General features: G+C 39.2%; 1 protein-coding gene across 6 annotated transcripts in view; it reads right to left on the bottom strand.

Annotated features, from left to right (window-relative positions):
- LOC135259448 (lymphocyte cytosolic protein 2) overlaps positions 1-16,961 on the bottom strand; it is a 32,105-nt gene that overhangs the window by 5,401 nt on the left and 9,743 nt on the right. For 3 of the 6 annotated variants that reach the window (XM_064343867.1, XM_064343864.1, XM_064343865.1), the window contains exons 2-13: positions 14,202-14,258; positions 13,490-13,560; positions 13,196-13,233; positions 9,828-9,981; positions 7,648-7,700; positions 7,131-7,176; positions 6,292-6,348; positions 5,234-5,268; positions 5,064-5,080; positions 718-819; positions 259-277; positions 48-72 (exon numbers count right to left, since the gene is read on the bottom strand). In XM_064343867.1, coding sequence (XP_064199937.1) covers positions 48-72; positions 259-277; positions 718-819; positions 5,064-5,080; positions 5,234-5,268; positions 6,292-6,348; positions 7,131-7,176; positions 7,648-7,700; positions 9,828-9,981; positions 13,196-13,233; positions 13,490-13,560; positions 14,202-14,258 — 674 coding nt within the window. Of the gene's footprint in view, positions 1-47; positions 73-258; positions 278-717; positions 820-5,063; positions 5,081-5,233; positions 5,269-6,291; positions 6,349-7,130; positions 7,177-7,647; positions 7,701-9,827; positions 9,982-13,195; positions 13,234-13,489; positions 13,561-14,201; positions 14,259-14,392; positions 14,612-16,961 lie in introns of those variants that run through there. The other 3 variants (XM_064343866.1, XM_064343868.1, XM_064343869.1) reach the window with 2 other exon arrangements.

Raw genomic sequence — 16,961 nt, 5'->3', positions numbered from 1 at the left:
CTGCATTACTATGAGTTGCATTTTCTCACATTTCAGCCATAACTCACCGTTCACAGGACTTCTACTCATTACCTGAAAGGGAATTAAGCAAAATGTCATGTGATCACTGCAACATGTGAGTGGACGTGGCTGGCAATATTTGCTTAATCAGAACAAACACAAAAGGGTGGTGCTTAGTTTTACAGTCCTTTAGACCAAGTTTGCTCAGGGTACAGTAAGACTTAGATGTTTACATCCAGATCTTCTTTTTAAACTTACAGTTTGATGGTGCCCAGTCCTGTGGGAGAAAAAAAAAAAAACATTTGCATGAACAAAACATGAACAAAATTTATAAAAATGTAGGCTCATTATTTTATATATATAAACAGTATATGTATTTATATATATATATATATATATATATATACAGTCCCTATATTTGCAGCTTAAATGAAATATTGTAGTGATACATAAGTTATTTCTTCCTCTAAAAAAGCTATTTGTCAGTGAAACAAATAAATAAACAGTTATAGCTATACGACTCACCTGGGCAGTAATAAAAAATAACAATAAATACATAATAATAATAATTTAGGAAATATTGCTACACTTAATCGTTTTTTTCATAATTTATATGAGTCTAGGGGTGTGTGTAAGCCTCCTTCTGAACCACCTTTGACAGAAAGAGGATACAGGAAAATATTTGATGATGAGGCCATTATCTGAGGCGGAACTCACTCTGTTTTTGGGCGTCTGTCAGCGTGTGTGGCCCTCCTGGCTTTGGGGGATACTGAGACAGGAGATGGAGCCCTCAGCTCCTTGACGACTCGTTTAGGGAGTCTGGGGAGGAATATAATGTAAGCACATCTCTTGTTTTTAACCAATGACAGTGACTGCCACCATTTGTGTATCAGTTTCAATGGAAGAGCATTATGATGCTTGATACTTCAGCTATTGCTCAAAAGCAAGAAATAAAAACATTTGATGCACTGCTTACATCTATGCAGCAAGTATAACAAGATAAATACTATGGGTTACTGTAATTCATTGTGACACATTCATCGTTCATTTCTTGGTTATTTTGTTGTAGTTTATGTCACTCTTTGTAGGCAAACACACATTCTATTGTGTTACCTATAAACCAATAAGAATGAGGCCAGTACACAACTGTTAACTAAACCTCATTGTTAACACTGTATTATAACTAAGCAGCTTTTTAGATATTATTCCATAGTTATATCCTTGAAAGGTGTTTTGCTTCTGCAGTCAAAATGTATGCTCCAGTGTCAATTTTTCCCTCCTTCTGAGATAAGCATCAATGCATATGTTATTACAATAAATAAAGAAATTAGAATGTCACTGTGGAAGTGTACCAGATGCCTTTAACATCATCAATATCATCCATTATTTTTTATTATTTGGACTGAAAGAGGGGTTAAACATACAATGCCACCCATAATGTTTGGGACATTATGCTGAAATTACAGCACTTTTTATACATAGCCACTCATTTCAGGGCTCCATAATGTTTGAGGCATATTAATGTTATATAAATAAAAATAGTCATGTTTAGTATTTTGCCATATAAGCTGCAGCCATTTTCAGCTCCTGCTTGCTTCAGGGGCTAGTTGCCTCATGTTTGCTCTACATCATATCAAATGTGTGTTCAACTGGACACAGATCGAGTGAATGCCTGTTACAAAGTTTCCAGTTTTTGACTTTGTTGCATTTGTTGCATTAGGAGTATGTTTGGATTCATCCTTGCTGTAGAATTAAGCACTGTCCAGTGAGTTTGCAGGCATTTTCTTGACCTTGAGTGGGTAAGATGCTTCTGAACATTTAACAATTAATTCTGCTACTGCTATTATCAATGAAGACAAGTGAGCCAGTACCTGTTGCAGCCTTACATGCCAAAACCATAACACCCCCACCACGTTTCAGAGATGAGGGAGGGTGCTTTGGGTCTTGGCCAGTTCTTTTTGGCCTACACACTTTCTTCTTGCCAGCACTCTGTCCACAAGATCGTTTGCCATAATTCTGCAGACTCTTTTAAGTACTTCATAGCAAACTGTAACATGGTCATCCTGTTTTTGCAGCTAACAAGTGTATCATGGATTGCAGTCTCTGTTGTTCTGTTCCTGAAGACTTCCATGGACAGTAGTCACTGACACACCCACCCCTGCCTCGTGAAAAGCATTTATGATCTGTTGGTCAGGTGTTAGGTGTTTTTCTTCATTATGGTGAGAATTCTTTGGTCATCGACATTAAATGTCTTCCTTGGCTTACCAGACCCTTTGCGATTACTGAGCTCACTAGTGCGCTCTTTCTTCTTTACATTACATTACATTACAGGCATTTAGCAGACGCTTTTATCCAGAGTGACTTACACAACTTTTACATAGCATTTTACATTGTATCCATTTATACAGCTGGATATATACTGAAGCAATTTCGGTTAAGTACCTTGCTCAAGGGTACAACGGGAATCGAACCTGCAACCTTTCGGTTACAAGCCCAGTTCCTTACCCACTGTGCTACACTCCGTCCTCCGTCCCCTTTAGGATGTTCTAAAAAGTAGATTTTGTTAAGCCTAAAGTTTGACCAATGTTTTTCTCTTATTTCCTACCCTCATACTTGCTTCAATAAATTTAATTGGCACAACTTTGGTCCTTATGTTAACAAACACCAATAACAGACTCCAAACGCAATCAAAAGCCTAGAATCAAGACTAGATGCTGAAAGCTCTCTTCTACCTGCACTAAGGAAGTAGTTGAACACACCTGATTAATCAGAAACACGTGAAGCCATTTGTCCCAAACATTATGGTGCCCTGAAATGGGGTCTATGTATAAAACGTATTTTATTTACTACATGGTGAAACCAAAATGTATAGGCATACCTTTAAACAAGACCAAGTCAAACCCTAGCTTATGGCTGAACCTAACATACGTAAATCCGGCCAATCAATGGTGTAACTTCATAACCAGGCCCACCAATGGTGCAACTTCATCACTCAGTCACAGACATTCGCGTTTGTAGGGCTGGCCCCGCTGCTGCGGTCCAGCCAAAAAGGCATCAGACACATATTCCAATCCATTTCTCAGCTTAGCAGAGAATGCACATTTCAGAGCGCCTCAGAGACAGATAGAATAATAATACGTATTTCAAATAATGAATACGACATTGAGAAAAAACGAAACAAGAAACGCAGTATCAACTCGCCATCCCTGCTACCTGCATGCTGCGCGCAGAGTACCGTATTATTTATTTAGACATTGGCAGACTACAGCATAAATTGCGTCTTGTGTTTATATTCAATATTAGTAATTGCAGCAAGAAACTGCAGCTGTAGACACAAGAGTTTGTTATATTATGGTAGCAACGGAACTAAGCGGACTATATATATATATATATATTTACCGTCATTGTTCTATTATACCAGCATGTTTTCACGCATTTGCAGAGAAACTGAAATACTATCAAGAAAAATGGTTTAGCTATTTCTCTGCATAATGACGGATTCAAAGACTAAACGAACACACCCCATATTGTCTTCAAATGGATCCATGCTGAAGAAAAGTAATTATTCATCCTCTCAAAAAGATTTTACTAACAAACTTTTAGTAGCATGCACTCTGGCACTGTCTTCCATTGCTTCCCCGACCCTCCCCTAAAACCTAGTATATGGCTGGACCTAACACATGTGGTCTGGCTGGCCAATGGTGTAACTTCATCACTCAGTCAGTCAGTCAGTCACAGACATTCGCGTTTGTAGGGCTGGCCCGGTCCAGCCAAAAAGTTGAGACTTTAACCACATGTGAATTATGTGATTACAAATCTAAAATTGTGGAGTACAGAGCAAAATCAAGAAAAAAATATATCAATGTCCAAAATGGTACGGGGGGCACTGCATATATTTTAGAAACAACTTTGGACCTAAGATTTGACAATGTGGCCTTGTGTTTTTAATGTAAGGGCCCTTGTGTTTGCAGTGTAAAGACCCTTGTATTTTCAATGTAAGGGCCCTTGTGTTTGCAGTGTAAGAGCCCTTGTGTTTGCAGTGTAAGAGCCCTTGTGTTTTCAGTGTAAAGACCCTTGTGTTTTCAGTGTAAGGACACTTGTGTTTACAGTGTAAGAGCCCTTGTGCTTGCAGTGTAAGGGCCCTTGTGTTTGCAGTGTAAGAGCCCTTGTGTTTTCAGTGTAAAGACCCTTGTGTTTTCAGTGTAAGGACACTTGTGTTTGCAGTGTAAGGGCCCTTGTGTTTGCAGTGTAAGGGCCCTTGTGCTTGCAGTGTAAGGGCCCTTGTGTTTTCAGTGTAAGGGCCCTTGTGTTTTCAGTGTAAAGACCCTTGTGTTTTCAGTGTAAGGACACTTGTGTTTGCAGTGTAAGGACCCATTGTGTTTGCAGTGTAAGGGCCCTTGTGTTTTCAGTGTAAAGACCCTTGTGTTTTCAGTGTAAGGACACTTGTGTTTGCAGTGTAAGGGCCCTTGTGTTTGCAATGTAAGGGCCCTTGTATGTCAGTGTCAGGGCCTTGTGTTCCATGGTAATGGAATTCAAAACACTGAAATCACTTTTGAGAGCCCAGTCCTGAGCATGTTCATAACATGCTGAATGCTATGTTTCAGAGGTATTTTTCCTTCAGCATACACACCACAATTGCAATCACACGTGCACCACAGAGCCCTTTACAAGGAAGTTAAAATGAAAAGTTGGCTGAAATCAAATATAGAGGAATACATACACGAGAAGAGTTAAGCCTTAAGCCCACATTTAAAGGGCTCAACCAGAGCTGTAGAAAAGCAGCTCCATGAAGAACACACCCTTGCTGTGCTCACAGGAATGCAACTCAAGGTGATTTGATCAAGAATGTGAACTCTAGGGTCACTATCTGTCGAGTGGCAAAACAGCCAGAGAGACACAGTAAAATGTTCACTGTTCATTGAACTCTTAAGAGTTTTATGAATCAAGTAGGGATCAAATGCACTTTATCAGCGTACAAGGTGCTCTATCAGAGTTGATTTAACACTGATTATTACTGTGCAGAGTAGCATAACCCATGCCCCTGTAGGCCCAGACAAAATTACCTTGGGGGTTGTATGTCCTGAAAAAGAAGAAACAAAAGCACACCTTAATAAGGAAAATGGCTAGAAGCAGTGAATGTATTTAGATAAAATTCTCTTTACAGTGTAGTGCAGGCGTGTTGACTGGCTCTGTGTTGAATGCAAAGAACATAGAAAATCTATTCTTCCTCTACCTGAATCCCAGTGTCCCCCAGATGTTTTGTCTCACCTGCGTGAAAGAGTTTTACAGAAAATAGTTTATGATTTTTTAGAATATATTTGTAACACACACACCCACACACACAGATAGGACACGATGAGACATGCATGTGTGAGTGGAGATAAGTTGTGTAACAGCTCCCAGCTAAAGTGCTCTTTGGCAGCCAGAGCTGGAGCTGACAAGGAAGAAGCCTGCCTACACAGACTCATAAGTAGACTCCCTAATACAGCACTGCCAAATACTGCCTGTGTCTGGTGTGGCTGCTGTGCCAATCAGTGGCATTCATGCATGTGTGTGAGAGTATTTAAGAGCTGCAAGCAGTGCTGGGGAGTAGTTTAACTACATGTACAGTAGCTAAACTTGTAATTTAATAACATTTTGCAGCAGTTTGTTGATAGTTCTACTACATTCAAATGTGTGTTGTGGTTGTAGTAGTTTATTACTTGTCATTTTGAGGTGTAGTTAACTACAGGAACTACCAGCTACTTTTGGTCCCAAATATTGCCTCCTCTCTCTCTTTTCCCACTAATCTGTTGGTGAGAAGAAGTCCATTCCACTATAGTTGCCAACGGTGAACTGCCAATTGCCACACATTACTGACTTTTCTCACTGAGCTGCATAGTGGTTCTGTTTGTGTGTGATATGGAGGCACCGTTCACACATACGTCATGTCAGGGGAACATGAAAACAAACTTTAAAAAAAATAGAGATTTTAGAGAAGTAGATTGAATGACATTTTTTGAGGAACTGTAGTTTCACAAGCAACATTTCTTTTTAGGGTAGCTTTGCTGCAGTTCAACTACTTTCACTGTGAATTAATTGGCAGTAAGCTATGCTTTCAGAGTGGGTTCCCCAACACTGCTTGCCTCAATCCCCCATGCATTGTATTCCAAATATACTTCTTACCTGTTGATGCCCATTATATTACAGTGTGATTTATGAGAATTAATTTATAATTAAATTATCTTTATCAAATTTTAACAACAGAATATATGAAGAACAAAACAGATTGTAAGAAGAGGTCCACATCACCACTGGTCTGAGAGTTCTGTTTTTTTCCTGGCTTCAGGCTCCTGTCCACTGATGGTCCTACATTTGAGAAACAAAGGCATCACACACACACACACACACACACACACACACACACAAAGTTGAATTTCATCACTGTCCTTAGAAGACAAGGGTTGATTTATTACTTCATGGTACTGAGTGACCATCTTCAAGACTTTTCTTTCCTGCAGAGAAGGGTGTTTTTCAAGACAAGAATATAACAATGTTCCCACTTAGCACAGAAAATATCATACAATGTACACTGATAAAACTGTAAACTGTGTTGTTTCCCTCTGGAAGAATGGACATTATGTCCACCAATAAACAAGTCGGCAATTAAAGTCGATTCCTTTCTCTTAAGTCTGATTCCTTGCCTATACACCACTGGGGTGGGGTCAATTCTATTTCAAACTTTAAATTTCATATCTGTTGTGTCAGATAGAGTGGGATTGTCAGCCCTCCAGCTGAGCTATACTGTACATGGGACAGAGATTACAAACTGTATTAGAGCTGTGTTCAGTTGCTGCCTTTAAACTGAACAGCTGAGGAATAAAGTGCTTAGAAGTATTTATTGGCAGAGCAGATCCAGTTAGAAGCTTTAATCAATGGGTCAGTATCAGGACAACGGCAGTACATTCAAATACACAGCCTTCAAGCAACAAGCCCAGTCCCTAAACCACTGATCTGTAGCTGTAAGAATGTTTAATAGCTTAATTTTGCACATTACTGAACATTTTCTTTTGAATGTTTAAGGACTGAAACAAAGTTTAAAATTTCTCAAAATGTAAGTGATTATATACGTAATATATGTGGTCAATTACCTTGGATGTTTCTTTTTGGGAGTCTGGGAGGGATGTTTTGGCTCATCTACAAACAGTAATAATAATTCATGTGACAGGCTGATAACTGACATGACACACTACAGACTGAGACCTAACACTACACACCACTGGTTACTAACAGAACACACTACTGACAGACTGAGAACAGACACAACACACTGCTGACAGACTGAGGACAGACACTGCATGCTACTCGCAGGCTGATAACTGACACAAAACAGTACTCATGGACTGACTAAAAACTACTGACAGTCTGATAACTAACACTGACAACTAGTGCTGGACTGATAACTGACATGACATTCTACTGACAGACTGAGAACTATCACTACAAAATACTGACAATCTGAGAACTAATACTGCACACTAGTCACAGACTTATGTGACATAATACACTACTGTCAGTCTGTGAATTGACACTTTAAATGGCTGGCTTCAGTATGTGCACTTGCACAGTGTTGCATTATCTTGTGTTTGTGTTCTGAAGATTACTTACATTCAAAGGGGAAGCAGGCAACTCTGGAAGTGAGGACCTACAAATGAGCCTGTCTGCAAAGGGGAAAATTGAGAAATTATAATAATAATAATAATAATAATAATATGAATGGGGCATTATAATGGTTGTTTCATTAAATCAAATAATACTGTTATTTGTGTGTGAAAACACAATCCAGCAGAGGGCGATAGAAACATACTGCTTTTATTTCCCAGAGAATCACAAGACCTATTAAGTATCATTCATATTTAGGGATTGGGTTATTTAAGGCAAGTCTTGTAAGTCTACGGACATTTCCACCTGAGGCACTTTAGCTTTTTATGCATTATACAAACTTCTGTCTAATTTTATACTTTATGGTCTGGAAAAGTTGCACCTTTATTACCTTGACCTCTCACCTTGGTATTGGGCATAGTCATATTATAAACATAGTATTTCTCTGCTGCAAGTGGGAATTATGTCAGTGCTAATTGGCCATGGCAGAGGAGGGTAATTGGAATAGATAGTGTGATTCTGTTCAATATTCATTATGAAGAATGAGGTACATTCCAGGATACAATTAACTAAATCTGTAACAAAGGTACGGTAGTGCTGAAGGAACTGGGGCCTGGATTCTATGAACGTGTGACTCACAAATACGTGCACATTTTAGACTTTTCTGTCTCATAATCAACTTACCAAACTATTTGAGAATAAAAAATGGAAATGCTTGAATTTTCTGGTAACGCTTCCTTTTACAGTTCGATAAGTTCTCGATAAGTTTACTTACCAGATAAATGGACAAATTAAACATAGCTAACACTGGTAAGAATACAATACTTGGAAACACCTCCTCTATTACCTACAGTATATATTCATGTGACTACCTTTTAGTTTTCAAAGGTTTAATCTGGTCATAGCATGAGTGTAATTGTGTACTTCCTAGGAAATCAGACAACACTTTCTTGGAAACACCTTCTCTTTTGAATTAATTCAACTAACCATCATTATCAAAGATTTTGGTTGGTAATAGCCTGTTTAATTATTGTACAGGCAGTACTGTCGTAGAAATAAACTTTTTTTTCTCATAGCTATGGTTGCACCCATTTTTATGGGTTCATTAGACATGCATACAGAGTTGCCAAATGTATAGAAATACCTACCTGGTAGCAAGTGCCAAAGGACCAGTACCCCTTAAGTTTCAGGGTACATGTTCTTATTTTCTTGGTAAATTTCTATAAATATGTGTTTGTAGAAATGGAAGCTGTACATCCAAACATATGTATTTGTGTGGATGTGTCAGATTCATCTTTGCTTCCTATGTCTTCACCATATATTTACCTACAAAATACCTAGTACTTAGGGGCACGTAAAAGAAAGCCATTACGGGAATTTAGCAGACGCTCCTATCCAGAGTGACTTACACAGCTTTTTACGTAGCATTTACATTGCATCCATTTATACTGCCGGATATATACTGAAACAAGGAAAGTTAAGTACCTTGCTCAAGGGTACAACAGCAGTATACAACTAGGGAACTGAACCTGTTACAGTTTACAAGGCCAGTTCCTTATCCATTATACTACATGCCACTGTACAAAATACCAATTCTATGAAAATATTACTGGATATACAGGCCTAGGATTGTTACCACAAAAGTGTATGTTTAAATTTCTTATGGGGGGGGGGGGTGTGTTTATAGAACAAAGTCATGCAAGAATGGGGCTTTGTGACCCAAAAGCTGGGGTGGAATATACTGCAATACATCAGAAATTAATGAATTTTTGGAAAATATGATGCCCAAAATTGGCAGAACTTTGTATATTTGCCCATATATTGCAGTGTTGCAATACCTCCTCTGTTTTGGATAATACATTTGATTGCAATAAACTGTAGAATATTCCATATTCATGGCCTTTTAAAGTGCATAATAAAAAGACTATAATTACCCTTGGACTACAAATAACTTGTGTGGAAGGTATATATAAATAAAGTTTTATTATTATTATTATTATTATTATTATTATTATTATTAATAATAATAATAATAATAATAATAATAATAATAATAGTAATAATAATAATAATAATATTAGGGTTACTATGTGAACATCATCCTATATAAATGGATAAAGTGAACTGTGTTAGTTTCTAGGGTGACACTGCTAAGCAAAGGTATGGTATAATGAGATGAGCTTAACCAGCATAGGCTGCATCAGACATCAATGGCTTTGGTGGCAGGATTCGGACGGGGTGGGTCTCCTCCTGGTCATCCACACCGTGGTAGTCGTCCTCTTCCATGTCATCATGGTGACAGGGTCTGTGTTCCATCTTTCTGCCCCTCAGGCGCTGCTCCTGTTTTTATTTATTTAACAGAGCAGGAAAGACCAGAGCCCATATTTATCAGGAATCTCATTCTGAGTGCTGATCTAGGATCAGTTTTACCTTTTTGCTCATAATGAGTAAAGTTAGGGAAGACCAGGGAAACCTGTTCCTAGATCAGCACTCCTGCTCTGAGACACTTGATAAACAACAGACCCATCCCAGTGCTGTAATTGGTTTATTAATACCTCTGTAGATGAACGTTAGAAACTGAAACACATCAAATTAATTCAAGGTTAGTGTTGTACATGGTTTGATGTAGTTCACGATGGATGCAGCTTTATAAACTGGTTGAAAGGTTAGTCAGGACAGACAAAGCACAGGTAATTTGATGGACTAATTTGATGGACCTGTGTGTACCCTTTGTGACAAGTGTAATTTTCCTAGCAGTTTTGATGGTGTGGGTATCCAAAAGAGGCAAAGCGTCATTTGCTCCGGCCAGCCTACAGCGCGTGAGACTCTTTGTTTCCCACACAGTCGGCCTTTCCTCCACAGCGCACAGAGCCACTCGTCTAGACCAAGATACAGAGGAAGAACTCAGCCAGCCAACTCCCCCCCTGCCCCCCGCACCCCCCTCACAGTCGCCAAAAGTGCCCTACATGTCTGGTGGGGTTCAGGACCAGAAACCTCCGTAAAGCTATTTCGAAACAATTCCCTTTGTAGATAAATACTATACAAACAAAATTTAATTGAATTGAAAATTTACAAGCAAATAGGAGTGTCGGAATTGATTCAGTTTCCTTAGATCTGGCTTTTTTTAGAACACAGTGAGAAAGAAACAAGCAGACTGAGGGGGTTTGAAATGGACTGAAGTTCATGAAAGGGAATTCATTTGGCAGCCATTTTCATGTGAATAAATCAATCAAAATCTATAAAGATATAAAACACCACATCCACACAACAACACTTGTTTAATTCACTAAGGGATTAACAAAGCAAATCACAAAAGTGAAAGGTAAATTTTGCTATCAGGAAGTACTGAATTTCTTTACACAGAGACGAGTTAATGTGTGGATCAGCTTGCCAGGCTATGTACTAGAGGCCCTCAGGGTGTTCAGTCCCAAACTTAACACAGTGTTGGATACTTTCTCATTTTTACAATAGATAAATGGAGAGCCTAGATGGATTTTCTTGGATACTTTGTGTGTGAAACTTGTTTTCCCAGTAAAAGATTTTTGTTGGGATAATAGTCTAAATATAACACAAACCACGTTTTTCCCCCACAACACTAACTCAATTTCAACTTCTTGTACTGCTTTTGCCATCTACACATTACTTTCTTTTTGGATTTTATCATGAAACAAAGTGGCACAAGGAAATTGGGTATGGAAGTGCAGACAGTTCTACAGTAAGTCTCACCCATGTCGGTGAGCTTGTTTTTCATTGTTTCGCATAATTAACATGCGTGCCAGTTTAAATTAGTACCACCATTATCCTCTAGCGGTGGATTTTATTGTTTGTTTGACTGCATCTAATCTGGTTTGATTTAGAGAAATGGTGAATCATATAATAACATGAAAATATCAGGACATGAAGTGTGAGCAGGTTACAGGTTTCCATTTTTGTTTATTTTGGCGGTCTAACAAAAAAACGTACATGACACAGTCACGGTGCTGTCAGAGTTTTTCAGAGGCGTAGCTGCGGTTATGTCGTCACGTTCTCTCGTTTGACCCCCCAGAGGTTTAGTGAAGACCCTAACCTCGCACACGATGCGAGATGCGGGAGAAAATGAGACGTTGACAGTGGGTCAGCTGCAACAGGAACACCCGAGATCTGCTTTACTGTAACTACATGCCAAAAAACACAGCGTAGCTGAACCCCTAGGTGTGGACTGCATCAACACTTGCATTCAAACAAAAAATTAAAAGCAGCAGGAAAGGAATTAAGTCCAGTAAAGTTTCAGTGAGCATTATTTTAAAGCATTACTGTATCTCTCCCATTGTGATTGGCTCTTCCAGTTAGAAGTGCTCACCCACACCATTTTTTTGCTGTCAGTTGTGTGGCATGTGGGCCCAAGTTTAAGCACAGCTTACAAAATGAATGTTCGCTATTATCATGCCCTCTACCGGTTCAAAGAAATGCTCAAATTATATACGTAGTTTTACAAATCTACAATTTGTATCATAATTCTAGGTAATACATTTAGCATTTAGAAATGTAAGTTAAGTAAATGTAATTGATGTTATACACTCCTGGGCAAAAAAAATAAAAAAAAAATGGGCCAAGCCCAAAATGGTAAAATATTAAGCTTTTAATGGTCTTATCAACAAATCATTGGTCAGAAAATTAGCAAGAATTAAACAAATGCACTCCTGAAACCTCCTGTGCCACCATTTGCTCGTTTACTTTTGCTGCAGTGAACTGTCTGGGGAAAAGCTAGAAACAGGGAAATTCCAGCTCATTTGGTGGCCATTGGATTAGTGATTAGCCAGCTAGCTAGACAGCATTTTTGTATAGCCGTTTCTGTGATAAAATTGCATTTATAATAGTTATTTTCAGTTAAAAGTTTAATTCATATTCAGAGAGATATCCAACTACTCGCAAGTTAGATGACACGTGTAGCCGTTTACTAATACCATTGAACCGTTTCAGGCTGGAAAATAACCCGTTAAAGCAGAGAAATTGCCGAGTTGTCTTAGAATCTTAATCGCCGCAGAATGCAGCAAGGCTGGCAATGTCGGCATACCAACGGACGCCGCAATGAAACTTCAAGCACGTCACAACGGGTACAACAGCTGTTTTAGAATGTTATTGCATCGTTTTTGCAGCCCGGATCAAAATCAGCGTGACAGTACCAAATGAGACATTTGTTTAGTGTTACAGAGTTTAATTATTTTTTCTTTTTCACAGGGTAATGGCCCCAGACCCCCATACAAAAATTGGATGCTGTAATTGTATTCCTTTTGTCCCCCCCCCGCTTCTGAAAATTAAACTACGCCCTTGTTTACATACCCTATTTAAGAAAAGCAACATTTTTGTTGTTGCTCACCCAAATAATCCAAATGCCCACCCAAAGATGACATCCTAGTAACACCTCTGGTTAAGACCATTAAAAGCTTAATTTTTTGCCATTTTTTTGCCCAGGTGTGTACTTGCATTCACTGGCCTGGGAATGCTTTATTTTACTGTAAATCACTGTATCAAAGCATCTTCTAAAATTAATATAATGTAATGCAAAATGACTCACCATTACTGGAGGAAGAGCATAGTTCTCTCTTTTTGCTCCTTGAAAGAACAATGCAAATTTAAGAAAACAGCAGACATTAGCTTGGCGCAGGGCATCCTTGAAGTATGTGATGAGTTTTACCGTGGCCAATCCAATCACATATTTTGTGTTTTCTGGATAAATTCTCCAAGTTCTGCTTGGATCTCTAAACAGGCCCCTGCTTTTATAGTAAAGCATACATACTGACTATGCTGACCAGAACTGTATGAATGCTACAATGTAAAGTGTTTGGTTTAAAATAAATACTTATATTACCTGTGATCTGAAACGAAGCTTCCGGAAAGGAAGAAACAGCAGACCCTCTGTTTCTGATAAAAGAAAAGTTCCTGTTGACATACATTTTAATACCTTCATCAACTGTGTCTATCGTTCATCCGTCCACAAGCCAACCACACATAAATGCACACCCCCACCACATGTACACACGCATGCATAAACACACTCTGCACGTACTAATGTTCTATTTTCGTAGCATTATTTCCTGAATGACTATCCGGTGGGTGCACTATGTGGATGTTCGTTTCATTTTCTGTTAAAGTTTGTAGAACTGCATTTGTAAACAAAAGAAAAAGTATTCTGTTTTGTAAAAACAAAATAGTATTAAAGACAGGTATTAAACTGGATTGACACATCACTAGACTTAGCTGAAGCAGCTACCCTTATTTGGGAAAAATAAATTGTGGCTAGTGAATGTGAAGCTTTCTTAATTACTTTGTCTTAATGCCAGTGCAGATACAAAAAAAAACTTTAAAATCTAACTTCTTTTGCAAACCATTAGCTGAATATGAAATGTAGAAATGTCAAATGATATCAATAATCAGTTAACAGTTCAGCCAAACCTAATCAAATGAGACCTTGGCTCATGGTTTTATTAATATCTCCCATTAATACAGTATAACCAGGCATAGGGATGTATGGATGGTCAAATCAATCACTGTTGGTGAGGTGTGAGAGATGGTAAACTCACCTGCTTTGGAGAGCTGGATCAACTTCAGCTGATCTCACATCCTCCACCAATCGGCTTCTGACAGGAAACAGGCATCACAAATAACATCAAATAGCTGTAAGCCGAGGCCGGGTTTCAAACCTGGACTTCTTGTATGCCGGGGCCGGGAATCGAACCCTAGACTTCTTGTGTGGGAGTGGGAAGCGCTTTACCTCTACACCACGGCGAGAATTGGATTCCAAATGCGGAGACGAGTCACAGGCAGAAGTCAAGTTTCAAGAATTTACTGAGGGAAAAAAGGTTCCCAACAAGAAATGTATAGAAAACAAAACAAGCAAAGTCCGTAGCAATAAGGTCTCTTATACACGGAAGAAACTCAAACGCAGGCTTGGCCTGGGTCAGAACACATAGGGAACTTCTCTAGACTGTGCAAGGAACAGAAAAGAACAGGCAACTTAAATACACCATTCAACAAGACACAGGTGACAACCCTAATTGGTAACAAAGCACAGAAACAACACATTGCACATGATAGGTGAACAACAAAGAGCCAAGTGTCCTGAGGACCCCTCATGGTCCAGAAGGGAATAGCAACCAGGATCATGGCTCTTTCTGTTCCAGAGTGTGGACGCACCCCGTGGTCTGGTATGGTGGTAACAACCGTGTTCCTGGAGATCTACCAACTGTAGGTTTTCATTTCAACCCTAATTTGGCACACCTGAATCTACTAATTAGCAGCTCAACTAGATCTCTAGCTGTTTAATGAGCTTTGTTAGGGTTAAAGTGAAAACCTACAGGATGGTATATCTCAGAGAACAAGTATGGTTACCACTGGTCTGGTATCTGCCAAGGCACTTTTCCAGTGTGTGGATGAGCCCCATCATCTGGTATCTGTTAAGGCGCTATTCCATTGTGTGGGTGGGCCTCATAGTCTGGTACTGAATTCAGATTATACGAGAGCAGACTGTGGCTGGCAGCCCTACAGGGTAACACATAATTGGTTGTAGCAGGGAGGGAGGGATTCAGTTAGCAGGGATAACCATGGCTTATCACTCACCAGTGACCCCTGTTGGATAATCAGGTGCCTGTGGTCTGTTATTTTTAACCTGCACATGAAGAGTCTCTCCATACCATATATTTACTTAAGCTCAAGTAATGGACTGCAGAGGTCTGATAATCATGTTTCAGAGTAGAGCTTGTGCTCGTCTGCACTTTCCTGAATTCATAGTGGAGCTATAAGAAAGTGACTAAACATTCCAAACAGGGAGCACGAAAAAACCAGAACAAACATACTATACTCTCAAACTGCAATGTGTTCCAGAGATGCTCCGACAGCCTAAACAGAGATAGACAATAACAAGAATGTAATGTGTGAAGGTTCATTCATTTCTGGAGTTTTAGCGTGAGCACAAACTTGTGGAATAGTTCAAAGTTAGCTCTAGGGTCAGCAATGTTTGCAGCTGATTGAGTTTTCTGGTCATGTGCGGTATCACTGCCGTTTCCTGTATAGTCCCAACTAAAATTAACTCTAATTGCTTCTGACATATAATTAATTAAGTGAGGAAAAGAAGACAGCAGCTCTGCCGTTCCCCCCCTCCCACCACCCCCACCCCACCCCACCCCTAACCTTTAAACATTAGACTTCAGGGAGAATAAATATTCAAAGAGGGTAAAAGAAGAAAGCTCTTGGCCCATAGCTACAGCTGTCACACGCTGAATGTGTTATGTAAACGTTTCAAAATTAAAGCTCCAGAGCCAGATATCGTTCAAAACTGGGCCGTGATGTTGACATTTTATCCAATGTCAGCCTTTAATAAATCAGTTATGTTCAACCAACCATGCATCCAAGCAATCTGCCAAGCGACCAAAAAGCCCATCAATCAACTAAACAAACAAGTAGCCAAGCGGCCAATCAACTAGCCAGACCACTGTGTATGAGCTGGTTTTCGTTCCAACCACAATGGCAATCCCAGAATTTTAACAAGTTATGCATGCCAAAAAGAACAGTCTCATGTTCACATTGTGCTTATAGTGCTATATTTAAAATAATTACATGAGAAATAGGAAAGGAGTTTTTGGTTCCACCAATTACTTTGGATAAATCAGATAATTAACTGCATACACCAACACTGGTTCACTCATAAAACCACAGTATAACGTTTCATATAGGGACACAAGTACAGCCTTCAGCTGTCATTAATGAGCTCATAAAAACAATGTAGCTAAAATATCATATGGTGTAAATGTTACAGCTAACTAAGGCCAAAAGTTGGCATAAAAACCAGACACAGATAAGGCCCTTGTTGCCCTTCTCTGGTGTACAGTATAGAGCAGGGATGCACATCTCTGGTCTGCCTGCTGGTTTTTGTTCCAACCAGTTAACTTCGTTTTGGTTTTTGACCTCTATAAACAATGGTGAATCACTCCAGCGATTAAGCTCAATAAAAGATTTAGGATACACTTTACATTACATTACATTACAGGCATTTGGCAGACGCTCTTATCCAGAGCGACGTACAACAAAGTGTATAACCATAACCAGGAACAAGTATGACGAAACCCCTAGAGAGAAGTACCGGTCCAAGTGCAGGGAACAACCGCATAGTTCAACTTGGACCCTGAAGGTTAAACTGATTAACACTAACAACGAGAACGGCAACAACGCAGTCTATGGAAAAAATACAAGCAGTAGTTAAGACAGTTAATGCACCTAAGTCACCTACTTGCAGTCTGCAGCTGTAGTTGGTGCTAATAGAAATGTCGGATCAAGATTTGACTGAG

The sequence above is a fragment of the Anguilla rostrata genome, chromosome 7 (assembly GCF_018555375.3).
Source record: "Anguilla rostrata isolate EN2019 chromosome 7, ASM1855537v3, whole genome shotgun sequence".
Taxonomy (NCBI): Eukaryota; Metazoa; Chordata; class Actinopteri; order Anguilliformes; family Anguillidae; genus Anguilla; species Anguilla rostrata.
The sequence above is the reverse complement of the archived record's forward strand: the minus strand, read 5'-3'. Positions and strand labels throughout refer to the sequence as shown.